Source organism: Ursus americanus, chromosome 24, assembly GCF_024610735.1.
Source record: "Ursus americanus isolate L20-20 chromosome 24, mUrsAme1.1.p, whole genome shotgun sequence".
NCBI lineage: Eukaryota > Metazoa > Chordata > Mammalia > Carnivora > Ursidae > Ursus > Ursus americanus.
The window spans coordinates 40,569,995-40,597,503 of record NC_142150.1 but is presented as its reverse complement, the minus strand read 5'-3'; the positions used below and the strand labels follow the sequence as shown (position 1 = coordinate 40,597,503).

At 50.9% G+C, this 27,509-nt stretch overlaps 1 protein-coding gene across 1 annotated transcript; it reads right to left on the bottom strand.

The window, feature by feature from the left end:
- Window positions 1–2,067: 2,067 nt before the first annotated feature.
- Window positions 2,068–27,486, bottom strand: POLA2 (DNA polymerase alpha 2, accessory subunit). Its single transcript, XM_045775522.2, has 18 exons — window positions 26,974–27,486; window positions 23,594–23,718; window positions 23,025–23,104; window positions 22,803–22,860; window positions 19,295–19,401; window positions 16,517–16,710; window positions 15,639–15,727; window positions 14,009–14,164; window positions 13,343–13,405; window positions 12,580–12,622; window positions 9,307–9,431; window positions 8,765–8,803; window positions 7,987–8,060; window positions 4,906–5,014; window positions 4,561–4,667; window positions 3,683–3,742; window positions 3,313–3,439; window positions 2,068–2,588 (listed from the first exon to the last, which is right to left on the bottom strand). Exons 1-18 carry the CDS (start codon window positions 27,050–27,052, stop codon window positions 2,436–2,438), a joined length of 1,788 nt encoding a protein of 595 aa, XP_045631478.1. The 5' UTR covers window positions 27,053–27,486; the 3' UTR covers window positions 2,068–2,435.
- Between the last annotated feature and the right edge of the window lie 23 nt (window positions 27,487–27,509).

Sequence of the window (27,509 nt, the reverse complement as noted above, 5' to 3'; positions counted from 1 at the left end):
AGCAGAGCAGGATGGAGGCCCCAAGGGGCAGAGGCCTGGCCCTGCCCTGCCCCCCTCTGACTGCCCCACCGCCCCAATCCCCCGCTCCCTTCTTAGAACCCACTGGGGTCCCCCTCAGCAGCTCTCCCCTGACCTTCCTGGAGGCAGAGCCCGAATCCTAAAGGGTGGCCATGCAGGGGTGAAGGGGGCAGCCTCAGGCTCCACCAGCACCAGAGATTTGAGGAAGAGGTGGTGACCCTGCGGGGGCACGAGGGCTGCAACATCTAGACGTGGAACTTGGTAAGAGCGCGGGGACTCAGAACCATCGGCTCCACCCTCAGGCGTGCGTCTCAAGGGCATGGGCATGACCAGGACCGGGGATGATGCCACCGCACAAAAGGGGGTTCTGAAGCAGGAGGGTCCCAGGAGTCCTGGGCCAGCCCCGGCTCCTCGGGCTTCCTCCACCCTCCCTCCCCGAGCCTTACTCCAGAGGTTGGTGCCCCAACACAGGCGGGGAGCAGGAGCCCTGCATGAGCAAGAGGGACAGCCATTCAGGAAATTAGTGACCCAGCTGAAAAGGGGTCTCGGAGCAGCCAGCTGGCAGTCGCTGGGCACCAGCTTCCTGATCCGAGTGGCGCTTGCCCGCCCGAGCTGTCTGCAATCTGGGGTTCGCATCCTGCTCTCTGTGAGTTTTGAATGCCTGCTCGGCCCTCCAGGATCACTTCCAACAGTCACACGACTGGTCTCCAGGCAACGGGCTCGCACTCCCATTCACGCTGAGCTCTGGCCGGAGGCTGCACGCCACTGCCTCCCTCTGCCCTGCACACGCCTCCCCCCAGGATGCAGAACCTTCCTCCCCCTCTGCCAAGTGCCCCATCCCCCGGGGACTCTGGATCCTGCAGAGTCTGTCATAAGGGGAGAGGGGGCTTTGGATCTTGCCAAGGAGGGGGGACAACGACACGATGACTCCCCACAAAGCTGCTTCAGCAGCAACATGAGCGTAATGGCCGAGAGCCATGGCTCCCTAGGAGCCCCGCATAGGCTCACGCGATAAGGGCCCAGAGCCTGGTTTATCGTGGCCGAGGGCTGTTGGCTGATCTTCCCAGGCAAGGGTTTTCCAAGGCAGGGGTGGGGTGTGGGGGGCAGGGTTTTAGCGGACATTGGGGCCAGTGGAACTACAAAGGCTATTCTTGAACTGGGGGACCACAGCTGTTTCAGGTTGTGGAAGAGGGGCCTGGACTCCCAAAACGCCACACCCGGGGACGAAGTGGCTGGGTGCCTCACGTGCGGGGGATCTTCAGGAGGGAAAATCAGCTCCCCAAGCTGGGGCTTGTCTCTGGTGCTGGTGTTCAGAAGAGGCGCCTATAAAATGAACGAGACGAAACCGCAGCTGCTTGTTTTCAAAGGGAGACCAGTGTCTCCCGAACCTGGTTGGATCTGCTGTGGATTTCGCCTCACCGTCCGAGGGGGGAGGCGAAGGTTGGACACCGCTTTGTCACCTATTTATCTCTGACTCAGGGCGTAGTCGTCCCACCCACCGCTCCCTCGCACGCGTCCCTCAGCCCAGGAGTCGGGCTCTTCGGGCGTGGCTTTGGCACAGGAGGCGGGAGAGCCTGCCAGCTTTGGGCAAAAACCCAGTCCACGCTCAGCCAGTGACAGCCTTTCCCCAAATGCCGGGACACACGGGCTGTTCGCGGACCCTAGAGGGCCCTGCCGGGCCAAGTGCTCTGGGCTGCGGGCGAGCCCCGCGTGCCGGCCAGCTCGGCAGGGTCAGCACCGGGGACTCCAGCCTTGGCAGGGCTCCGGGAGGCCGCCCCCTCCAGATGGAGAGGTCAGGCTGGGACCACAGCACGCCGGCGAGGGCTGCGCCGGGAGGGCCAGGCGCACAGCCAGCTGCTCGCTCTGCAGCGGGCTCCGTGGCCCCGGCCCAGCACACCTCCTCAGCACAAAGGCCACGGGGGCCCGGGAGGATCAGGGTTGCGGCTGGACGGAAACCCAGCGTGACAGATGCTCTGCCTTCGCTGGGCACAGGTCAAGGAGGCAATGTTCTTCGTTCACTGCCAGGAAAAAGAAAGAGCGGAAGAAGAATTAAACTCAGAAGCCACCCTCCGAATTTACTTTTATTTCTCCAAAAGTTGTTTCTGTGTCTGATTCATGTCGAAAAATCACACTCTTCTTGCCTTTTCTGAGCATGCTATATCCACAGCCAGTTGGCCCTGGACGACTCTGTGTGTCCACGAAGAAACCACAGCTTTCTTCCAGAGCAGCTCGAGTCAGGCTCAGGGTCCAGCTGCACAAGGCCTTGCCCGCTGGGCCCGCGCCCCGCAGCCTCTCCTCTCCAGCTGGCTGCCCCCTCGCCTCTACCTTTCCACGGCTGGGCTCCCGTCAGAGGGCCACTCCTGGGCTCTCAGATGTCCGCGAGCACCACACGACGGGGACGATAAAGTGCCCAGGCCTCAGATCCTGACCACCTGGACGGCAGTGCATGGACTCTGCCTCCCCTCCCCGCCCGCGGCCTGCTGCCTCCTGAGGAACAGTCGGCCGAAGGTGCCCCCCACCTGCCCTTTGGTGAGGCGCCCAGGATTCACACAGACACAGCCGAGGACGTCCTGGGGAGAGGAAAGGGGCCGATGTGAGAAAGCTGGAATCACCTAACAGTCAGACCCCAGAGAGAGGTTGATAAAATGGAAAGGAAGGGAACCGAACACATCTCAAGTCTAATCTGTTAACTTATTACTGGAAAACCCTGAATTCCTTTTGAGCCTCTGAAACACAACAAAGCAGGGTAACAATCAGCTCCCAGACTTCGGAGACAAACCTGACCTGGTTATTGTTTTCCAACACGGGAACACATTTTTACCTCCTGAGGCTCAACTAGCTCTGGTTCAGCAAGAGGGCTACGGGTTGGGTGGGTCCCCCGTGAGGGACCACCCCGGGGGGGCAGGGCCTCAGGGGGCCAAGATGAGAATGACCCAAGAGCTTCATCAAAGTTCTTACGGCTGAATCCCCCCCCCCCCGAGGTCACACCCGAATTCAGGGGAGGGGGGCAGGCAAGTGCACGTGTGAAAGGTTCCCAGGCCACCCTGACATGGCCCCACGTGACAACCACTGTTTGAGGGCCTTCCTACCCGCCCCTGGGGCTCCCAGGCTGGCTGACTGAGCACCAGGGGGATACACAGGCTGTTTTACTAACATTCGCTGTCTAGTCCTTTATCACCTCTCCCAAAGAAACGAGGCCATCATCCCCAGCATGAGGAGTGAGGACCAGTGGTCTAGAAGGGAAAAGTCAGACGAGTCCTGGCGTTTCTGGGAAAAAACAGACTTCAAACCTACCTTCACAAAGTATTTCAGCTCTGATGGGATAATGAAGACGTCCGGGGTGACGGACAGCTGTGCATACATGTAGAAACTCTCATAGTCAATGGCCATGTCTTCCTGGGGAGGGTAGAGCGGGTAGTAGCTACAGAGACGGAGAGAAACAGCAGTGGCTGAGCCGGGGCCCCCTCTTTCCACATGGCCTCCGAGCTGTCACAGACTGTCTCTCCTGTTCCTCCCTGTGTTTGGGGGACAGAAGGCAGGCTTGTCATCACAGGGGAGAGTTCCCTGGTAGTGGCCCAAGGAAGGTGCTCGCAATCAAATCTGTCAGAGCACCGGACCCCAAAGCGCACTCGTCCTGGTCAGTCATTCCCACGAGCGAGCTCACCTCCTCTGGGTCAGGATGTGCTTGAGGATTCGGCTGAGTCTGTCTGAAGTTCCAGAAGCACTGGGGACGCAAGAGAAGCAAGAAATGGAATGCAGAGCCTCGTTCCTCAGCTCCTGTGTCTCTTTGGGGAGGAACTTGAGGATTCGATAAACCGGGGAGAAGCTACATGGCCCACACACAGTGATGAGAGGGTACCTCTGGGGAAGTCGAAAGACACCCCCCCCCAAAGAGCTCGGTCTGTTCCCACCTGAGAAGGGAAGCAGGCCACCGGGCTGCGAAGGGAAAGAGCAGGCATCCCGGGAGCTCGAGACCATGGCAGGCTGTTGGCTAGAACTGCAGTGTGCAAAATTGTGCAAGGAGCGCCCCAGCGTGCGGTGAGCGTGTAGTCAGGGTGACCCCGGCACCTCAGACCTCAGCCCACAAGCACGCACCCGTGTCGCCTCACACACGCATGGCTCCGCACGCCTTCTGGCGCTGGAGGAACTGCCGGGCCTACATCAGCAGGCAGGCTGGGTCTGATTCTCTGCAGACCGACGCCCTGCTGAGCAGCTCTGCAGTTCAGCCTCCGCAAGCAGGGACACCCGCTCCCGTGTAGCTCACGAGTGTGGGAGGCGAAGAAAAGGAGATGAACTTCTAGGGTTAGAAATGAAGCGCAAAGACACATGGCCATGGTTCTTCGGGGTCTCCAACTCTACCGACAAGAATGAGCAGAAACAAACGCATCCCGTCGCTCCCTCTGGGAACAGAGAAACTTGAACGGCCAAGGGGTCTGGCACAAAAGGCTGCTCTAAGGACTTCCCGGTCAAGGCTCTGCCTGGAAGAAAGGCCCAGGGTCCAGAGAGCCAGCGTCCTGCCTGCTGACCAGAACTGCTTCCCACCTACTGATCTCCTCGGCTCCCATGTGGAACAGCAGATCCGTGGACGTCAGGCCAAAGATCACTCCGTTTATGGAGAGGCTGCAGGGCTCAGACACGAACTGCACTCGCTAAAACGAGAAGGGGTGAGACAAGCATTTGTGCACCAAAGCTAGAACCTTCTTCCCCATGAAAGTGTGGGGGGGTGCCCAGGGGTAGGGAGACCCCCGAAAGGGGGGCCAAACTGACGGACAGTAAATCACAAATACATCCATCCGTTCAAAAAAGGTGCTTAAGATTCAGGCCCTATCCATGCCCCCAAAAGGCATCTCCACCCTCCACTCAGGGGCCAGAGCAGGGATGCCGTACCTTTCTGTCATCTCGAGACAGGTCGGAGTAGCTGAAAGGTGGCTGCGGGTACACGGGCTCGCGGTGCACGTCCCTCACGGATGGGACAAAGACGAGGTGGGAGCCAGAGCTACTTTGTCACAACACGGTCGGAAGAGGGAGAAAAATGAGCACAGCTGAGTTAGAACAGCTGGACGACAGACGGAAAATGTCAGGGCTTGAGACAACGAGTGCCTCCATCCAGGGAGGAATTTCCGAACTGAATTCTATGAGGAGGTGCTGTTTCCCAGGGGACACTGTGAGCAAAAGACAACTTGTTCTCCTTTCCACACACCTACCTTGGCGAGGCTCAGGTCACCTGGGACATGCTTTCTCCTGGCCCCGAGTGGTGTTCCACCAGGGAGAGGACGGGGCTGTTTGGTAGGAAAGGGGGAGCAGAAATTGGGATATAGAAAAATCTAGAAAGACAAGGTTTTGACTAAAGAATCAGAGCTTGCAGCCAGATATGGAACCAAAGTTCTGACTCTTCACACTGTGCACACAGATGTGGAGCACCGGCATTAGTACCTGACCGGGGGCTCTCGTCCAGGGGGAGATCAGCCGTCTGACCGGACACACGCTGCCTTCATGCGCACAGGGCCAGACTGCAGCCCCCTAACAGAACACTGGGTCTTATTTACAACAATGGACAGGGACACCTTCCGAGGGATGGGGAAGAATGCACCTGGCCACCTCTCCCTTCACTCTCGCATAGGGATGCGAAGCCCCAAGTTTTTCTCAGCAGACCGTCTTGCAAGAGTGACAGGAATATTTAACAGCAACAGTAAAAACAGAGATTTCCTTTGATGGAGGCAGAAGGGGAATCTCCAGGGTGCAACATGTAAGCAAAGAAAAACCTTTAACTCTAGGACCCAACTGTGTATCCTCCTCAGCCACACAAAGAGGAAAGGAAAAAAAGTCCCGTTTCCTTGTTCCCTCAGCGGTGCTTGGCAAAGGGGCCTGTTACAAACCACAGAGGCACTAAGCGTCACTTTGAGGGCATGTTTAAAACCCACCAACAGCGTTCACTGCCAGCTCCCTCTCTTGCTTAAAATCGATGGCCCTCCCAGATGCAGGTACAGCTCCCTATCTGTGTTTCCTATGGGATAAAGGTATTGGTGACTGTTGTCACATCTGTCACTTGTCTGTCATACCTGCTCAGAGTGTGGACTGAGACTCGTGCAACAGAAAACCAGGATCTTGAGACCACTTTGCACATTAGCCACAGTCCCTGTGACACGGAGCAGGACACGATCGTTACCCAAAGCCATGGCTGACTAGCTGCGTTCCAGACCCCGTTCCAGACCCCACAGGCTCAGTCTGGGTCGGACACAAAGGGCAGAGGTGGCACTGGCCACTGTAAAGACGTGGAGCTGCTGTTTCAGCGAAGGTGCTGGAAGAGCAACGGTTAAGGAGGAAACAGCCCTCTTGCTCATGGTTATGAAGTGGCTGTAGGGGGAGGGATCTGAAAGAAAATTCCAACTATGCCGAGCATTGCACAACCTCGTGCATCACAGTGGGAGGGTCCCTACAGCCGCTCCCTCTGCGGCTCTGCGGCGGGGCTCTCTGTGGAGGGGGCGCTTCCTCGAGTTCTGGCTTTTACTGATAAATCAGCTTTGTGCTCGGCATGTCTGCTCTCTCAGGAATAAAAATAAATCCCCCAGCACGGACCGCTTATATACTGTTCAGGGAAGGGCGGGGCAGCTCCCCCTGCCCCGAGGCGCACGCTGGCTGCCGATGAAAGTGCCTGGCAGCGCTGGGCGCTCACCCCACAGTAACAATGCTTGGTTTGTTCTTTGTTTGTCCCACTGCTGTCACCACCACATGGGGCGAGGAACCAAAAACAGAACCCAAAGTCGCACTGAGAGCACCCGGCCCTCTGGGGCACAGCCGCGCGATCCCTGCTCATCCCCAGGGGACCCGAGCAAACAGGGACACCAGCTCTGCTCCTGGCGGGGCGGGAGTGGGGGGAGGTATCTCTGAGGAGCACTAGGTGCTCCCCAAGTCTGGCCCGTGTCACAGCAAAGGGCAAGAGGGGAGGGGAGGCACTGGTATTACCTTCATTTGAGGGAGGGAGCGGGGAAGGGGCAGACCCAGGCTCAGGCTGAGTCTCCCAACTCCCAGGTAAGTTAGGGGTGTTTCTCCCCAGCCCCCGAGGCCTGCCAGACCGGCCATGCTGCTGACACAAGAAGGTAGTATTACGACTAATCGACTCTGGGATCAGTTCTCACGGCGAATGGGCAGAAGATTATACATCTTGTTTTAAAAACCACCTTTGTTACAGACTTGTTTTTAAAAGCTTAGCCTCAGGAATGTTTATTTTCTATGAGCTCAGCCACAGGCAAGCAAATCCCTAGACGAGAAGATCCGTCACCTATACCAACTCCTTTCAAACCCCCGGCCCTGGAGGAAGAGGGAGAGGAAGTGAGGCTGTCAGCTTCCTGAATAACTTCCTACTTGTAGTTCGAGACTCTTCCTGGAATAGTGCCTTTTCTCTCAAATTAGAATTGCACATCTCTCCTCAGTTCCTGTCCCTTGGTCTATGGCAAGGATCCAAGATCCCTCCCCCCCCCCCCCGCCCCCGCCCCCGCCCCCGCGCTTCCACCACAGCCTGCTCGGCCGTCAGCAGTGCCCCATGAAACCTGGGGCAGCTCTGACCCTGGGGAAGGACTTGGGCTCACCCCAAAACAATCACTCAAGCAGCGAGATGTTTGGGGCCCCCAGGGATTTTGTTGGGGAACTCATCAAACACTTCTCAGAATCAGCTGGGAAGATTCCCAGGGAGTAAGAGTTTATACAAAAGGGAGTGAGAAAAGGAAAGAAGTGAAGGGCAAGCAAGGGAAGAGGGAAAGTCTGCGCAGCCTCTTCCTGTCAACCTGTCAAGTGTGTTTATCTTTGTTTTAGAGATGCCTCTTAACCCGGCGTAGGTGCGCTTGGGGGTCAAGAGGTGGATCTGATCTCTGGAGTTCAAAAGGATGAAGGGGCAGGAGCTACCGTTACTTCCTGACAGCTTAGCTTCTCCCCGGGAAGCATAAGGTTCTGTCCAACAGTCTGAATTCTGACCTGCGCGTCCCTTCAATAATTGTCCGCAGACACTGCTTGAAAATATCTTCAAATGGACTTGTGAGCAGGCAGTTCTGCAAGAGAAGGAAGGAGACCGATTCAGAGGGCAGACGCTGGCCTTTATTCACCGGCCGAGCTTGCTGATCAACCCTGGGGGCCAGCCGTTGAGCGAGAAGCTGGAGGACACACAACGATGAAAGACACATGTTCGTGGTCTCTGTCCTCAAGGAGCAGAGTCTTGGGGGCAGGAAAGGGGATGTGGAAGGAATTCAACCTCTAGAATGTAAGCTGAGCGAAAGACTAGAAGCCAGAGCATTCTAAAATCCTTTCTGTGGAAGGTACAATATCCTGAGACAAAAGGGTAGGAGTCAGGAGACTGACTCTCGGCCATGGAGATGTCCTGGGAAGGGCCTTCTGTGTTTTCTGCATCAAAGGACAGCAACATGTGGGTCCTGGAGCCAAGGGTGGCAGCTCCACGGGCCACAGACACCTGCATGTGTGTGAGAGCACTGGTGCCTCAACACCGAGCATCACAGGGGGACACTGGCCTCGCAGACGTGTATTCCCCTCCCCCCGCTTCCCTATGGCCTTGTATTCTGGGGACATGAAGCCTTCAAATCCAGTATCTTTATAAAAATGCCCTGCTGCAATGTTTTTCTGATTAGCCACAGGGATTAATTTAGGTTTGTTACAAATAAGCTCCAAACTATGGAAACAAGAGCGGGGGCTCAACCCGATGCGAGTCTCCGGCACTTCCCCTTCGCGGCCTGTCACTTACCTCAACCTGTTCGTGCTTAGCGTCCAGGAAAGGCCCAAACTGCAAATAAGAGAAACAAAGCTATCAGGACCACCCGTATCCGTGAGCGCCTTCACACACCCTCTCCTAGTGTTCTCTGCCCAGGGTCCATCTGTCCCTCCAGGTAGCAGATGGGGTTGGGCTGGTGGCCCAGCCAGTGTCACAGGCAAAGGCTGTGACCCTGGATGGAGAGAGGCTGCCAGAGCCCCCTAACCAGGTGTACTGCCTCCTACAACACTGGGCCTTTTTTTTTTTTTTAAGACTTTATTTATTTTAGAGAGAGACAAGTTGGGGGAGGAGCAGAGCGGGGAGGGAGAGAGAATCTGAAGCAGACTCCATGCTCAGAGCAGAGCCCAACTCGGGACTCAATTCCACGACCATGAGATCGTGACCCGAGCTAAAACCAAGAGCTGGAGGCTTAACTGACTGAGCCACCCAGGAGCCCCTGGGCCTTTTTCTCAGGTCTCCTCCCATTTTCCCATTGGTGCCTCCCCCAGCAAAGCTGTCCCAAGAGAGCTTCCTACCAGAATGCAGACATCTGGCTGATCGCGGTTGATGATGGCAATCAGATCGAGCAGGGGGTCGTAGGTGATGCTGTCGGATGTGGTGTATGGCCCACAGGCCACCAAGACCATGTTTTGCTCAAAATCTAAGACAGAAAGGATCATAAGGTATTGATTAGAAGACAATGGGATGGTGGGAGAAAGAACAATTAGGGGAAGATGCCATAGGATTCAATTAATTGAGAGTCTCCCTACGTGTACAACCCTTGGAATCCAAGATCTCATCCCCATCCTCAAATACTCCATCAGCTGCTAGAGACAGGGAAGTATGCGAATAACTAGAGCGTGACAGGCAGTCTGCTAGCAGCACACTGAGCGATGGGAGGAAGCAGCAGTCAGGAAAGATCTGATCAAGGTGAAATTTGCTCATGTCTTTCCCCTATTTTCCTTTACTGTGATAAAACACAAATAAAATTTACCATCATAACCATTTTTAAGTGTACATTTTCAGCACTAAATAAATCCAGAATGCTGTGCAATCATCACCACCATCCATTCCCAGAACTCTCTTCATCCTGTCAAACCGAAACTCTTGTCCCCATTAAACACGAACTCCCCCTCCCCCAGGCCCTGGCCGCCACCATTCTATTGTCTGTCTCTAGGATTTTGGCTACTCTAAGTATTTCATGTAAGTGGAATCATACACTATTTATCTTTTTGTGACTGGTTTATTTCGCTTTGCTTATGCTTGTGAGTAGCATTTTCCGGGGGCAAAGGGCAAGGCGGGTCTTGGAGAGTGTACGGTTTGAGTATGCTCGGCGTGAGGGAGTATCTGTGGTCCAGTGTGGCTGGAGGACGTGGCCCAGTGAGGAGTCCAGTAAGACAGGCTGGGTGTGAGGCCTGGCATGGGATTCCTATGTGAGGGGTACAGAGGCGTGCTGTTTGGCCACCTGTCTCGCACTGCCCTTTTCCTCACGGCATCGGCTTTCCTTTGGGAGAGCCAGCCCTCTCCTCCACAAGGCAGTCCGCGGGGCTGTAAATCAGGTGTAATGACGTCCCCTAGCCAAGAGGCAGGCGTGTGACCAGTTTAAGCCACCCACACTCTCCTCCCTGGTTCTGGAATCTCGAGGTGAATCATTCAAGAACAGAAAAAAGGGTGGAGCTGACCTATTCCAGCCAGAGGTAACTGGATGAGATAGTTGGGGAATTCCTGCTAACTGGACACCTACGGTTGTGAGGTCCTTATCTGCTTCTAATCCTGCATTTCTAGCTCCCTGTCCTCGCTGTGAGCTAGCTGGATTTCCCCTAACAAATTCTTTTTCTTAAGTTAGTCCGAACCAGTTTCTGTAGCTTACACCAACAAAACCCAGAGATCTCTGACTTCACATGGAGTTGTATTAGTTTCCTACAGCTACTGTGACAAATTATCAAAACCTCATTGGCCGAAAACAAACACGTATTTATGATGATGGTTCTGGAGGTCAGAAGTCCTAAAATCAAGGTTTTGGCAGGGCTGCATTCCTTTTGGAGGCTCCAGACCAGAATGTTTCCTTGCCTTTTCCAGCTTCTAGAAGCCACCTGCATTTCTTGGCTCATGACCCCTCCTCCATCCTCAGAGCCAGCAGCCTACCATTTCTACCTTTGCTGCGGATCGTTCTGCCCTCCCCCTTAGAAAGATCCTCGTGATTACACTGGGGCCACCTGGACAATCCAGGACAATACCCAACTCAGGATTCTTAACTGAAGGACACCTGCAAAGTCCCTTCTGCCATGTAAAGTAACATAGTCCACGTTCCAGGGATTAGGCCGTTACTCCTCTACCAGAGCAGGAACACCATGAAGCGAGATGACAGTTCAGGGAGAAGAGTCTGTTTCACGCAGTGCCAGGGCGTTAAATCTGGTTCTGAGGAGCCTATAGGAGATGTAAGCCCTGGAGGAAAGCAAGTGCCCGCAGAGGAGGGGCCACACCTTATTCTGTGTCTCCATGAGTGCCCAGCTCAGTACCTTGGTCAAAAATGTTAATAACTTATTCAACTGCTCCCAGAAGCTTCATGGCACACAGCTCAGGCCCCGGGCATCTCAGCCACGTCAATTTCATTCTGCCACCTGAAGCAGATCTCATACCACCACGTTCCTTTCGTTGCCAGAAACACGGATCTTCTGATGCAATATGCAATGTCATAAACTCCTAAATTTCATTCCTGATTCTACGTTACCTCCAAGAACGACCTCATCACACACCATTAGTGTGCGCGGGGTGCTGACAATACCCTAGAGTCGGCCATCTCACTGCGAGTCCTCCACAGTCTTCTGCTTTGCTTTCAAAGATGCTCTGAATTATTTTGAAGCAGTCTGTTAAACTTTTTGTCCTTTCCTATCTAGATTCGTTACCAAATAACTCTAGGCTTCCTTAGAAATTTGTCTAACTTTTTAAAAAAATATTTTATTTATTTATTTGAGAGAGAGAGGAAGTGTGAGCACGGGGGGTCGCAGTGCCAGAGGGAGAGGGAGAAGCAGACTCCCAGGGAGCGGGGACCCCGAGAGCCTGACCCAAGCTGAAGGCAGACGCTTAGGTGACTGAGCCACCCAGGTGCCCCAGAAATTTGTCTAACTTTTTAATAAACCTTTTATTTTGGAATAACTTTAGAAACCTAGAAAAGTTGCGAAGATAATACCAATTTCCTGTATGCCGGCACCCTGCCGGACTACGGTGCATTTGTCAAAATGAATCCAGGGGCACCTGGGTGGTTTAGTCAGTTAAGTGTCCGGCTCTGGATTTCAGCTCAGGTCGTGATCTCAGGGTCATGAGATCGAGCCGTGTCAGGCGTGCCTTCTGCCTCCCCCCCACCCCGCTGCGTGCGTGCTCTCTCTGTCTAAAATAAATAAATAAATCTTTAAAAAACAAAACAAAGGAACTACTGCTGGCTTATTACTGTTAACTCCTGACTATTTGGGGGTCACTAGCTCTTCCACTAATGTCTCTTTTCTTTTCCCGGATCCCATCCAGGATCCCACAGTGCAGTGAAAGAAATTCTTTTTAAAACTATTTCTATTTTGCCTCTTATAAAGTAACTTCCAGATACAGATGGCATGCCAGAATCCAGGTGGCCACGCTCACTGGGCTCAGACCCTGGCCTTCCACCAAGGGCCCATGAAGCCACCCACCCGCTGTACTCACTAGCCTCCACTGGGGTGCTCCCATGCAGCTTCTTCAGCTTTCCCAGGGCCCGAGGAACCTGGACCCTCATCCACCATCCTCACTGTTAGCAAAACAAGGTTTGGACCCAAACTTACCTTCATCTTCTTTGGTGGGCTGATAAAATGGAAGTGGCACGCCCTTTTAAAAACAGGAGAAAAGCTAAACTGAGTTCTTGGTTAAAAAAAAGGGGGGGGGTGGGCCCTGAACAGGGGTGGGGAACCACAGCATCGGCAGGTGGGGAGGGAGGGTGGTGGGGGAGGGCTGAGATGCAGAAGGAAGAAAGCAGCCCCAGTCTTGCTCCCTGGGGCTAAAAGCTCACAGAACTGATGGTACCTGCCGCTTTTCTATATGGGAGAGCCGCAAAGAAACCCAGGGAACAGGAGGTACATTATGGCCACGCTCATAATAGACCACCTAGCAAAAGGTGGGAGAGCACAGGTGCCCCGAGTACCAGTATCCTACGCAAGGACCTGAAAGCAGGGACTCTGCTACTTTTGCTTGTGTTACCTGCAAACCTGTGGAGGACTACTGCCTAGAGCAGGGGTAGTAGGTAAACTAGGGCCCGGGGGCCCCATCTGGCTACTGCCTGCTTTCATGAATCCAGCTTTACTGGCACGCGACACACTCATTGCTCTGCAAGCTGAGCCACAACAGCCGAGACACTGTGACAGAGACCATATGGCCTGTAAAACCTTTACAGAAATGGTTTGCAAGGGGGCCCAGAGGCAGCTTCCCATTCTATAGCTAGAGGATGGAGAAGCAAACAAATAGGTTCTCCTGAGTTTCCAGGACGGACAGAACGACACGTACTGTGCCTGCTGCAAAGCAGGAGGGAATGCGGGGCAACGACCGTCATACCTCGTAAAGCTTGGTGGCAATAAATTTTCTACCAGTCGTGTTGATTCCTTCCATAACTACAACCTGAAGGACAAGAAGCAGAACGGGAGTGAAACAAGAGATCAGCAATACAACTATTTTGATATAGTTAAAAAGTATTAAGTACTAGGGTGCCTGGCCAGGTCAGTGGGTAGAACATGGGACTCTCGATCTTGCGGTCATGAGTTTGAGCCCCACGTTGGGGGTACTTTATTAATAAAAGTCTATTAAGTACTAAGTCCATCTATCTCATTTTATAATTATAAACTTGGGAGTATTTTTCTAGAAACAAATTAAGGGAGTTGAGTTAGTAATAATAATTATGCTCTATACGGATGATCTAATTTTTTGTAACAATCCTATGAGGTAAGAATTATTATTCCCATTTTAGAGATGAAGGCACTCTGGCTTAGGAACGTGGGTGCTCTCCCGCTGGGGTGGGGCTGGAGTCTGAACTGGGCAGTAGGTCCCAGAGCTGAGGTCAGAGCCTTCGGGGAAAGCTGGAACCCCCATGCTGCCATCTGCTCCTGAGCCGGAGCTCCCGCCCCACCTCGTGAAAGTGAGAGGCAGCCGGCGAGGCACTGCTCACCCGCCCACCGCCCACCACACACACTACAGAGCAAACAGCAGGCGTGCATCCGATCTTACCTGTCCGGGAAACAGAGAATATTCTTTCAGCTCAGATAAATCCACTGGAATTTGAGCCCCTGAGGAATGCTCCCGGTCTCCCTCAAGAATCACTGACTTGCTGTTCAGCTTTCCGTTGGTATCACAGCCAATCTGGCCCAACAGAGTGACAGGCTCCTACGGAAGGTGTAACATAAGAATGACAGTCTTGGGGACAGGAGCTGATTCCGGGGTCAACAGAATGAACAGCAAATCCCAAGCAGGAAACATTTTTTGGTAGGGGCACCATACTGACAAGTATCATCAGTGACTCTCAGGGCATCTGGTCTGCCCACCCACGCAATGCTTGAGCCCCTCTAAGTGGGTGGTCATCTAAGCTTGGGCATCTGTCGTGAAGCAAGCTCGGTCCCCGCACCCCAAGGCAGCCCACTGCATCTCTGGATAGTGTTAACCATTAATAGCTCACATCTATTGAGCTTACTGAATACCAGGCATTGTTCTAAAGGCTTACGTGTATTAACTCGTTTAATCCTCACAACGATGCTGAAGTGGATACTATTATAGGACCCACTTTACAAAAGAGAAAAATCAGCAACAGGTTACATAATTTAATTAAGGTCAAAGAGTGGGTCAAGTCTGGGTTTGAAGTTTGGCTCCAGAGCCATATCCTTAACCACACACCATACTGTCTCTTAACAGGAAGTTCTTCTTTAAATTAAGCTGAAATTTCTCTCTCTGTGGCTTCCTCTGTCCTGTTCCCATTCCTGGGGGAAGACTGAGGAAGTCTAATCTTTCCCCACAAGACCGTGCATCCCTGCCTCCCCTCCACTACTTCCTCTCAAACTTCCTTATATGACATGGTTTTGCATATCTTCTCCAACTGGTCAGTCTTCTCTGAATGCAAACAATGACAGAGGTGCCTTAAGGAATCTTCTAGAACACATTTCCCTTTAGATTAAAAAATGTTTCAGAGAGAAAGCACTGGAACATGTGCCAGATTAAACCACAATTAAAGATACTACTGGCACCAGTTGATCCGTAAGGACAGAGACCAAACTGGGGGAGAGACCATGGGTCACCGTTCCTGGAAACCCTATCCTTTTTGCTATCCTCATATCCTGATCACTGAACACTTCTATTCGTGGGAAATCTCCAGGGGGCTACCCGCCTCACCACTAAAAAGGAAAAGGCCTCAGTCTTTGCTTATGTCCAAGACCCTAATCCAAGTGCAAAGAAAATGCCCATCTCTGGTCACAAAACCAGAGAGCACTTCTTTTTTTTTTTTTTTTTAAAGATTTTATTTATTTATTTGACAGAGATAGAGACAGCCAGCGAGAGAGGGAACACAAGCAGGGGGAGTGGGAGAGGAAGAAGCAGGCTCATAGCAGAGGAGCCTGATGTGGGGCTCGATCCCGTAACGCCGGGAGCACGCCCTGAGCCGAAGGCAGGCGCTTAACCGCTGTGCCACCCAGGCGCCCCCAGAGAGCACTTCTAAGTCTTTCTTCAGAAGGATCCATGGTATCAAATTCGACCAAGACAGATGTTCTAACTAGAACGCAGACAAGAAGTAAAAAAGGAAGCAAGGATGTCTTTTTGCCATCAGTTTAAAAATACAATATTAATTAGGAAGGACTATTAAAACAATTCTTACTTGAGCTGGGAGCAGAACAGGAGTAAAAGCCTCAATCTTGTAGTGTTCCTTGAGTTCAGTGCCAAGTTCCTCTATCTTACAGGTCAGAACTGAAAGCCCAAAGGGGAAAAAGTATTGTGTTTAGGACATTTCACTTGTCAAGAGGAGAAGATACAGTGCATTGTAAAATCTTGAAGTCAGTCATTTTACAGAAGCAGGAGGGTGCCCAGGACCTAGCCAATTTCCCAATATTTCATGGCCGAAATTTTATGTGGCACAATCCCTGAGGCTCAGCACGGATGCCCACAACCCAGCCTTCCTTCATTCCGGTCATCAGTGAGGTTTAGGGGGAGTCAAGTCCAACCTGGAGAGTCTTCCATTCTTTTTTTTCAAGATTTTATTTATGTATTTGATATACAGAGAGAGACAGCGAGAGAGGGAACACAAGCAGGGGGAGTGGGAGAGGGAGAAGCAGGCTCCCTGCTGAGCAGGGAGCACAACGTGGGGCTCGATCCTGGGACCCTAGGATCATGACCTGAGCCAAAGGCAGATGCTTAACGACTGAGCCACCCTGGCGCCCCAGAGTCTTCCATTCTTTACAAGGAAGAAACCATAAATGTCTTTGACTTTAATTGGCTTCTTTTACACAGTTCAAATGGCTGCCACTGGGAAATGGTTATGTGCCTTTTCTTTAGGGAAGCGAAGGGACTTGGGAGAATTGCTGAGTGTCACCGCATGTCCCTCTACTGCTGGGGGCATCCAGAGGACATCTACCAACTTCTATATTCAAAGGCAACCTTGGAACTTGTTCTACCAGCCTAGCTGAAGCTTTGTTACTTACTCTACACCTTTCCAGGTGGTTTTATATTCTCCAGAATCGCAAAGAGAAAAACAATTACCGTCTCGAATATCTGGAAGCTTCTGAAACATTGACTTGTAGCTCCCGGTGAGTGACTCTGGACCCCCCAAGACCTTCAGGCTGATGTTACCGGCCCCTCCTCTTCCAGACCAAGACACTCCCTGTGCTGAGCCAAAGGAGGTAACCACTTCTCCTCGGTTATTTCTCGAGCTGTATTTCTGAGAGGGAGTAGCACTGATTGGAAGCAAAACAGATACGCATTACTGTAGTCCCATCTAAAAAGAGAGACGAATAAAATGAGGTTACCTTTTGGAAATGGGGATTGGAGAAACGTCAACCTGGCCTCACATTTTATAAATCTAATCAGCTCAATGGGGTTGGACGTACCTGAACCCTTAAGGAATCTCAGGAATGAGGATAAATTTAGAGACAGAGACATATTTTAAAAGGTTTTCTCCTGGCTTACAAACTAAACAAAGCAAAACCAAACCAAACTCTGGATTGATTAAAAAGCAAGTTTCAAGTACCACTTTCTTTTCTTTCTTATAATTTTTTAAAAGATTTGTTATTTATTTGTGAGAGAGAGAAAGAAAGGGAGAGACCAAGCCGGGGAGGGGCAGAGGCAGACTCTCCACTGAGCAGAGAGCCCGATCTGGGGCTCGATCCAGGTCCCTGAGATCATGACCTGAGCCGAAGGCTGATGCTTAACCATCTGAGCCACCCAGGCGCCCCTCTTATCTTATTTTTAGCACTTATTGGAATACCACTAGAGCCTGGCTGTGGATAAGCCCTAAGCTGCTGTGCGTCTGCAATTCCTCACAACATAGTTCAAGGTAGACACCACAATAAAATGAAGTTAAGAGGAATCAGTCAGCTCTCCCCCCGTGTGTGTGGAGGTGCAGATGTAATAAATTCAGTCAGCTGGTGAACAAACATTCCCATTCTCTAAGGCTTCACTGCCAAGTTCTCGCATTTCCATGCACTGCCTGGTAAACAACACACGAACAGCGCTGAGCTCCTCAGAAGCCAACGAGGGCCTCTAACCCCCCAGCTGCGAACACAGTTTGCAGAGAGGCCACTTTCTAACAGTCCGCACGTGGGCACTGGAAGCCTGCAGGAACCAGGTTTATGTGGGCCACACGGCGACTGGTGCCATCATCCCTTCTTCCCACAGAGGCCACGGAAAACGAGCTCCATTAATGATCTCGAGCTCCGCGCTGCCTCTACCTGAGTAATTTAGAAGTTACTTTCATAAATTACAAAACCAGTTTCTGATGTCAGCTTTATTAGCGTGCCGAGACAGCGCACGGCCAACTTCTCGGAGCTCCTCCCCGCGCCGCTCCGCGGGACCGGCAGTGCGGCCGGCCCTTTAGTGCAGTGGAGCTTCGAGGGCCTGCTTATTTAGAGAATGTGACTGCTGTCATAGTGCTGGCTCAGCTGATGAGAACCGTCTCTACCCAGCAAGTGTCAAAGACGCCCTTGTACGTCTAGAAAGCTCGCTTCCCAAACCAGTTTGAGAACTACAGAAAGCAGCAGGGGACCACCTCAGAGAAACTGTCCTTCTGAGTCCCATGACCGCTCATCTGGAGTGACTGCCATCACCTCCTTTCTCAAGCGACAGAGCTGGACGATCTTTTTTTTTTTTTAAAGATTTATTTATTTATTTATTTGACAGAGATAGAGACAGCCAGCGAGAGAGGGAACACAAGCAGGGGGAGTGGGAGAGGAAGAAGCAGGCTCATAGCGGAGGAGCCTGATGTGGGGCTCGATCCCGGAACACCGGGATCACGCCCTGAGCCGAAGGCAGACGCTTTAACCACTGTGCCACCCAGGCGCCCCAGAGCTGGACGATCTTAAGCTCTGCTCCGTCTACAAGGGATCCACAGAGCGGGCAGTTCGTATTTCCCTAAATGGTTAACGTGATGGGTCCTTAGCCTCATCCTGACGGGGCAGCACCAAGCCTTTCTTCTACTCGGCAGGGCCCTCACCCATGGAATTCTCTAGTAGGAGACATGTCATTTACGGATTTCAAAAAAAATCACATGTGATCTTTGTGGATTTATGTGCAGAGGTGGCAGCCGGGATAAAAATGCCAGTTAAGTCCGTGTAGACTCACAGTGACACGCAAACTCTCAGAAACTAGTTGTAACCCGAGAGAGGAACAATGAACAGGTTATACAACAGGATGAACACAGATACGTGCTTTTCTTTTTAAAAAATAGATACTGTGGGGGCTCCTGGGTGGCTCAGTCGGTTAAGTGTTTGCTTTTGGCTGAGGTCATGATCCCGGGGTCCTGGGATTGAACCCCACATCGGGCTCCCTGCTCAGCGGGGAGTCTGCTTCTCTCTCTCCCTCTGCCTGCCACTCCCCTGCTTATGCTCTCTGACAGATATATAAATAAAATCTTGAAAAAAAAGATACTATAGATGAAAAGAAGGAGAAGAGAAGAAACCTAACAACACCAGAACTAAGAGAGGCAGGTGGAAACCTATTTGTCTCTATTGGCAAGACTCCTGAGACTCTTGGACTTTTGAATAGACAGGACTTTTGAACACACGGAGAAGATATCAATTCCTGATCTAGGAAATGAGCCCCAGAAAAGTGGGTGGAAAGTGAGTGTCCTTAACTACTGGAAGACACGGTAATTTTCCACACAGGAAGAGAAGGCAGGGAGGGCAGAGAGCAATAGGCTCTGGAGCCAGGCACCGCAGAGGCACACTGCCACCTGCACTGAGTCCGTCACTCTGCAGGGTCAGCCCCCTGACAACCACAGAAAGGGGAGGGCAGTCCCGCAGCTGGATTCACTCTGATCTGTACCTTGGAGAGAAACTCGACGGCGAGAGGAGTTGATGGGGGCTCCGAGTAGACACAGTCCTTTTTGTTAGGGGGGTTTCTGGGGTGGTGATAGCTCGCTTCTGAGAACCCTAGAACAAAACAGAAAACAAGATCCTAGTCACTGTGGACTCAAGCTGCTACCTGAGGGTTCACCCCGTGGGAAGAAAAGCATGGTGCCCAAGTGAAGGGCACAAGGTAGGGCTGGGCTGGTTCCCTTCTTAAGGCCCCACCTCCAGGCATAATCCCATAGAGAAATCTTTAGCAGCTATCACCAAATCCACCGGAATCCCGCCCCCTTTTGAAGGCAATTATGAAAAAGTATCAACGTTTCCCAGAAAGGACTGCCAAGCAGGCAATCTGTCCTGTCAAACCGTTCACGTGGTCACTTTCTTTCCCCACCCCTTTGCTTTACGACAGCTGGGAGTTTTGACCCGCACAGACACATCTTCCTGAGAAGGGATGGGACCGCGTTACTACCCGTTTTGGCAAAGTCCCCTGCACGTTTTCAAAATTAGGGGAGGGAATGACTCCAGGCAGATCACACGGCTGAGCTCTCAGCCTGACTACTTAGCAAATGCCTCATTGATGGTCTCTTCTGTTTTCTGGCTTTTGTTCATCAACAAATATCCAAAGGTATGCCCCGGATGGGGGGGTGAGACCCACAGCTCAGAGATCTACTGCTCCCCAGAGTCTGGGGTCGCGGACCGTGGCAGAGCAGAGATAAACTCTTCGCTGGGACCACAAGCAGGAGGCCAGTCGGTCTGCAGAGGATTCCCTGCCCGTGGGCTCCTCCTGGCTGCACGCTGAAGTTATGCCACCACAGCTGCCTGCGGGGGACGACTGGGGACTGAACACGAGACCGGACGCAAGGCCATCATCAAGTAGCCAGGATGGAAATCAGGTTTTAAGAAGACCCTGATGCTACTGCTCTTATACAACCACCATCTTTTAATACTCCTTTCTGGTATTTTCATATTTTTCCAATTTAAAAAATATATAACTTCTAATATTCACAATCTTAGTTTAAATATAAACCTTTATTTGAATATTACATATACTGATTTTTTTTTTTACGCTATATTAACTATGAACATTTTCCCACATCGTCACCACATTTGTCCTTTCTAGTAGCTGTGATTAAACTGACACAACAGGTGACATAACTACGTCTCTACCACTGGATATATGGGATGCTTGTAATTTTGAGTGATCATAAAAAACGCTGAGATGCCCATCTTCACACGGATAGCTTCTCCCATAATTTGGATTACTTCCTTAGGAGAGATTCTGACTAGGGACAACTACTGGGCCAAAGGATGGATAAAATTTTACGGTTTTGGTGTATTTTCTCAAACTATTTTCCTAAACAACTCTTGTAATCCACAGGGGCTGTCGAACTCTAGGGCCAAGGTTGTGTGGGGGTATTTCAAGAGAGGCAGTCCGTCTCCCAGGACATGGCAAGAGGACGGCACACTGGGAGACGGGGCAGCTTCACGGCCCTTGTCCTCAGCCCTCACGGCGAAACCCGATGGTGTCAACAGACCAACTCCAGTTACGCTTCTCAAGGATGTGCTCACTCTAACCACACTCATGAGATCTGCTATTAACGCTGCGGGCCTATTCATTTGCAGTGAGCAATACCGTGACCGAGGATACCATCTTCTCACATTCCGGGGTAAGCACATTCTCATACCACACAGAAACCCAAATTATAGCCCCGGTTGCCAGTTTATTTACTAGAAATATAACGCCGGCGGCATGGGAACTTCAAATCCGCAGGCTAACACATTCCCTCCATGTCACCAGGGGATTTACGGCGAGCGTGGAGCAAAACGCTGTCAACTGCACAAATCAAATATTTCATAATGATCAGGTAAGGCCACCGGGACACTCGGACCTATACCCTAGGCACACCTGCCTTGAAGACTCGACAAGGGCCTGGCAACCTCGCTGTGGCACTGTTCGGGTGGGAAAGGCCAACGTTTGGCTCTATGACTACTTTGTTGGGAGGCCACTGATGTATGGCCTAACGAAGATCGAGCAGTTTCCATGTGATAGGTACTGTTCTGAGTATTATCCATCTCTCTAGGCCAGACCCACGTGGCGTCGCCTCTGAGCTTTAGACACGTAGTTCATCGTATTTGCTCATTTCAGTCTGACTTGCTTAACTCTGATTCCCTGGTCACCACCTGTGATTCATAACTGAGCCTCCTAAATACCTCTGTGGCAGGACTGGGCGTCCTCAGGACCGTATTTCCGTCATTGGAAGGGCACATACCTCCATAGGAAATCAAGTAAATGTGCATCTGACCTACGCGTCAGTCTACTGAGAGCTGGATTACCACGAGTCCAGTCCCCACAAACACAATCGACTCTGGATATACAGACAAATCACAAATTTCGGAGTTGTGAGGTTGTCAATCAGATCGACATGAGGCAGCCCCACTAGGTTCTGCAATCCTGGTTGATGGTACTTAGGGAGCCAAGCAACCGTTCGTGTTCAGAAGGTCTGTCCTTCAACAGCGATTAACGTGCCAGGCTCTGGGAGAACAGCAGAGAACATAGCAACGTCTCTGCCCTCAAGGAGCTTCGGTTCTAACAGAGGGAGGCGGACTGAAGCAAAGTGAATATATAACCTGTCTCATGGTAGTAAGTTCCACAGGGAAAAGAAAAGCAAGAGAAGAAAATAAAGGAGGGAAAGAGGAGGGGTTTGCTCTTGCAGGCAGGTTTGTTCCCTCAGACAGGGGACAGATGAGGTGGACACATGTCTGGTGTGTTTGAAGAACAGTAAGACCACCAGAGTGAGGAGGAGCGGGAAGTGGACAACGGAGTGGGATGAACTCAGACAGACCTCAGTGTGACCGGATTTTGAAAAATGAAGGCTTACTCCACGTTTATGGATTCCTACACATTTATTTCGAGCTTCTTGAGGGCAGAGCCCCACTGTGCCTGTTTCCTTCACCACTGTTCATCCAGTGTCCAGTACAGTGCCTGGCACACAGCAGCTGCTCATTAAATGAACGAATGCATCGGGATTTTAGAGATTAGGAAACTGCAGCTCAGAGGGATAAAACAACTCACCTAGGGCCACCTGGGTCTTTTGACTCAGGCTTTGAGGGCAATACTATTCCACTACCCTACCCTACCTCTCAGTCTGGGACTGGATCATTTAATTATAGTACCTCCACCTGATACCACACTCTGCAACTTTTACGAAGAGTTATTATGGAGAAACCATCCTTATGAACATTTTATGCTATTTATGCTAACTGAAAAAAGCAGGATAACTATATGGTTACAAGGACCGCCATTATGTAAACACAGCCATGTCTGTGATGGGAAAGGAAAACGCGTAAGTGGAAACATAGTAGGAATTGTATTGGGGGTTAATTTTCTCCCTCAGAACTTCAAATGTTGTGACAATGTTTTTAGAATAAAGAAAAAAAAAAACCCACTACTCCTAGAAAGCCATGTCCAAACATAGACTCACCTTAGAGGGTGTGGTGTAAGAGTTCAAGAGGCTCTCTTCTTCTTCCTCCGCTTCGATTCTAAAAATAGTGCTCAAGAAAAAGACTTCCACCCAAAATCTAAGGCAAGGGTTGATTAAATAAGAAATCTGAAGAGTAGGTACTTGCATTATTTGTTTTTAAATTACACAATTACAAAATACAGCTGCTGGCTTTATACAAAAACCTGCAGCAGGAAAGGATACAGCTCTTGGATGGAAACAATGTCTCTAGCTCCTGCGTGCCCACCATCCCTGGACGCTCTGGACAATTTTTTGCTCAGACACTGAGAAGTAAAAGATAATGAACACATTATTCCAGTCAAGTAACAGAGGAGGTGTTTTCCACAGCCATTCAAAATATAATCTACTATATAAAATTCCTCCAAGTAAGAATTAAGTTAAGACTATGCACGACAGGCTAAAAACAAAGAGTTGTCCTGTGACCGTTTGTCTGCAAACACTTAAATCTAACGCCACCACCAATGATTTGTTGAAGCCCTACCACCCGACATACACAGTCTTAGGTGATTTAAACCCACTCTCATTTAATTCTTATAATAACCATAACAAAAATGTGGGTTGTTAGAACCACTAACAGAAGAGGAGACGGAGGCTCAGGGACAGATGTTATGTAGTCTGCCCAAGTGCACATTGGGACCAGAGTCCGGATCTGTTTCGAGAGCCCACACTCTTCTCACACTACATCACAACGCCTCCCATTAAGAGCAGAAATGCAGAATTTCATCATTAGTTTCCTTACATTTTGTTCTTACCTCGTGCTCAAAAGAGTTCAGGGTCTCTGAGGTGAGGCAAACTTTCCCCGTTCTGGTGCAGAAGGCTATGAGCTCAGCTACCATACCCTCCTCGTTCTGTCCATACAGAATGCACAGCTCCACCACTGCAGGAAGGAAAAGGGGACAGGTAAGAACTCAGTTCATCTCTTGCAGCTTTCCCTGCGAAAGGTGAAAACAATCTTCGATTTCTTCAGTCCATATTTATTCAGCACCCACAAGTGCCAGGCGCTGCTCCAGGCATGAGAATATAGCAGTGAACAACACAGAGAAGAATCCTTGTCTCCACGAAGCTGACTACTGGAGACAGAAAACAAGAAAGGAAAATCTGTGGTAGGTTAGAGAGTTAAATGTGCTGTGTAGAAAAATAAAGCTGGGGGCGCCTGGGTGGCTCAGTCCAGTGAGCGTCTGCCTTCAGCTCAGGTCATGATCCCAGGGTCCTGGGATTGAGCCCCAGGTCAGGCTCCCTGTTCAGCGGGAAGTCTACTTCTCCCTCTCCTTGTACCTTTTTTTTTTTTTTTTTTGAAGACTTTACTTATTTATTTGAGTGAGAGAGAGCACGAGATGGGGGAGGGTCAGAGGGAGAAGCAGACTCTCCACTGAGCAGGAAGCCCAATGACGGACGGGTCAACCCTGGGACTCCGGGATCATGACCAGAGCCTAAGGCAGACGATTATCCGACGGAGCCACCCAGGCTTCCCTCCCTCCCCCTGTTCTTGCTCTGTCTCTTTCTCCCTCTCAAATAAATAACATCTTTAAAAAAAAAAAAAAGATTAAAAGAAGAAAAGAAAAATAAAGGTGGGGAAGGGATCAGGGGGTGGGTAATTTTCAATACAGTGATTAGGGAAGGCTTCACTGAGAAGGTGAAAGACTGGGAAGTGAGTTGTGCAGTATTTAGGGGAAGAACTTTCAAGCAAAGATCCTGAAGCTGAAGCAAGATCAGCAAAGCCACTATGGCTAGAACACAGTGAGGAAGGAGACAGAAGAGGAGTTCAAGGGTAAAGGGGGTACAGGCTGTTGGCCACTATAATTACCCTGGTTAGTACTCTGAGCAACTTAGAAAATCACTAGAGGGTTTGGACAGAACAGTAACACGATCCAGCCTCCACTGAACAGGATCACTCTGGATGCTGCATTAAGCACTGAATGAAGGGGGCAAGGGCAGAATCAGGGGGACCAATTAAGAGAACCATGGCAAAGTGCAAGTGAGAGATGACGGTGGCCTGGATCAAGGTGGTGGCGGTGGAGGGGGGAGAAGTGGTTGGACCTCCGATAGGAAGCATCCTGAGGGTAAAGCCAGTGGGATTTGCTGATGGGAAGAAAAAAAGGAGTGCTGTTTTCAGCCTGAGCACCTAGAAGGGCGGGGAAGAGGCAGAAGGAAGTACTGTGAAGAGAGGGAGGACGCACAGGAGCTTAGTTTCTAGACACATAGAGCTCGAGGTGCCAATTACATATCCAACTAGCAGGTGGACAGACCAGCTTGCAGTTTAGCAAGTCGTCCAGCTCAGAATCATCAGCAACACAGGGGATGACAAGCTGGGAGAGCGGGTGAGATCCCTAAGGAAGTGTGTGCATTGGGACTCAGGACGAGCCTGAAAAGTGGTGACAAGCAAGATAAGAGAACAACGAGGTGTAGTGTCTAAGAAGCCAAGAGAAAAACATGTTTCACAGAGGACATGACGAACGGTGCCAAATGTTGCTAATTCCGGATGAGGACTGAAAATTCACCACAGTTTAGCTAGGTTAAGGTCACTGGTGACCTTGAGAGGAGCAATTTCAGTGAAACACTGGGGATGAAAAACCTTACTGAAATGGGATTAAGGAGGAAAAATTTGAAGACAGCAAATATAGACAATCTTTTTGAAGAGGTTTGCTGTATTGGGGAGGAGAGAAACTGGAACAGGGAGTGGGTTCGATAGAGTACTTTATTTTAATTAATTAATTTATTTTTAAAGATTTTATTTATTTATTTGACAGAGAGAGAGAGTGAGAGAGCACAAGCAAGGGGAGCGGCAGGCAGAGGGAGAGGGAGAAGCAGGCTCCCCAGTGAGCAGGGAGCCCGACGGGAGGCTCAATTCCAGGACCCCGGGATCGAGACCTGAGCCAAAGGTAGACGCTTAACATACTGAGCCACCTAGGTGCCCACAATAGAGTATAAGAGAAAAACTCTTACAGCAAGGAAAATAGAAAATTTGTAAGAGACTAGAATTACTGGAGTGATGTTCTTAAGAAGGTTCGAGAAGGAATGGGATTTAGGACTCAAGTGGAGGGTTTGGATTTTGCTAGGAATATGGAGAATTTATTCATTGTAATAGGACGGCAGGAGAGGTAGGTGGGAAGAAGTAATGGTGAAAGTTTTCTAATTGTTTCTTATGGAAGTTTTCTACCTTCTTGGTGAGACAAGAAGTTCATCAGCTTTGAGTGGGACCGAAGGATGTTAAAGGAGAAGGTGGCAAAGCTGAAGTCCCACTGAGGCTAGTGATTATGAATACAAAGCCTAGAAGTCTAACACCTCTGCCAAAGTAGTTCTGTGAGATGGCAGCAACAGCATTTTGGGAAGGAATGCACTGGTCATAAGAACTTGGAGTATTTTGGTATCTCAAGATAAGTTAACGTGTTTGCATTCTGGTTTTATACATTAAAAAAGAAGTTCAAAGTGTTGATGAGTGGTTAAGGCAGGTGCACGTTCATCCTGATCCTAAAACTGAGACCTCTACATCTCCCAAGACACTGCTTCAAACATCTCCTGCCCCACAGCCTGAGCAGTAAGAGGGAGCACTGGACTTGAGGAAGGAGACTGGGGCTCACAGACCAGAGGTCTCCTTGTCGTTTTCTCCCTCTGTAAACAGCTGACAAGCTCCCCAAAGCTTTTGTCAATGCTAAAATTCAATTTTGGGAATCCACCTCAAGGGTTCATATTTGCACAGACCACCAACAGCTTTGATGAGAAGTGACGGATCAGCAAGTTTAAAGTGTAGACTGTAAAGGGAAGAGCCAGAAATATAAAGCTACATTTCAAAACCCCCACATCTCTTATCGTTAGGGGGCTTAAAGAATTTCACAACTCGCGCCACCGGGCCTGGTCTGAACCTGGCACGTCCCAATTCCACCTTCCTGAAACTGCGCTGATTTACATATTCTTATTCTTGAGTTGGATCCAAGCAGTACACTGCAAACATTTCAAAGTCCCTACATCCCAAATCTCAAAACTCTGTTTAATTCTTCATCTCCCAAACACTAAGAGGTCTGATCTAGTGGAGGGGAGAAACTTGGAAGCGTTCCCTTTTGGGTTCTAGGCGACTGGGTACACGGAGCGGGAGTGTGGACCTCGGCTGGAGTCGGGGTCGGGTCGAGGGACTCACATTTCTCGGTCAGAGCCGCCTCGCATTCTACGTCGAAGATCTGCAACTCCTCCACCAGGCGCTGGGCGGACACGCTCATGGTGACCCAGGAGGGAGGCCGGGGGCCGGCCCACCGAGCTCGGACCGAGCTCAAGGAACCCACGGCGTGGAGACTGACGGGCTGGACGAGGTTCCTCGGATCCTTTCACCCTCACGGAGACCGAGCCGGAAGAGGACCAAACGGCCCAAGCCCTCAGGCGGTCAGAAGGCCCCCTGCGTCAGTCACGGAGAAACACTTCTTTGTGGGAGGAGCCCACAAACGCCCGAAGGAAGAAAGCAGAAGTCTCGTTAACTCGCTCTTCTGGGGAGAATGTCCGGCTTCCTAAAAGCTAGCGCGGACCATCTCAATGACTGGAACAGAAGAGAGCAACTAGAGAAAACCCGCCAAACGGTTCGCACAGCGCGCGCATGCGCGGGACGGGTTCAACGCCACCCCTTCCCCTCTGCTTCCTTCTTGTTCCCAGACGCCGCGCGCCCCCGCGCGTCCAAGGGCGCGT

Coding starts and splice junctions, on each gene's coding strand:
- POLA2 (XM_045775522.2), bottom strand. CDS start 27,052: ATGAGCGTGTCCGCCCAGCGCCTGGTGGAGGAGTTGCAGATCTTCGAC. Junction 12,623..13,342: donor TTGCCACCAAGCTTTACGAG/GTATGACGGTCG, acceptor TGTTTTTAAAAG/GGCGTGCCACTTCCATTTTA. Junction 5,015..7,986: donor ATTATTGAAGGGACGCGCAG/GTCAGAATTCAG, acceptor GTGACAAAGTAG/CTCTGGCTCCCACCTCGTCT.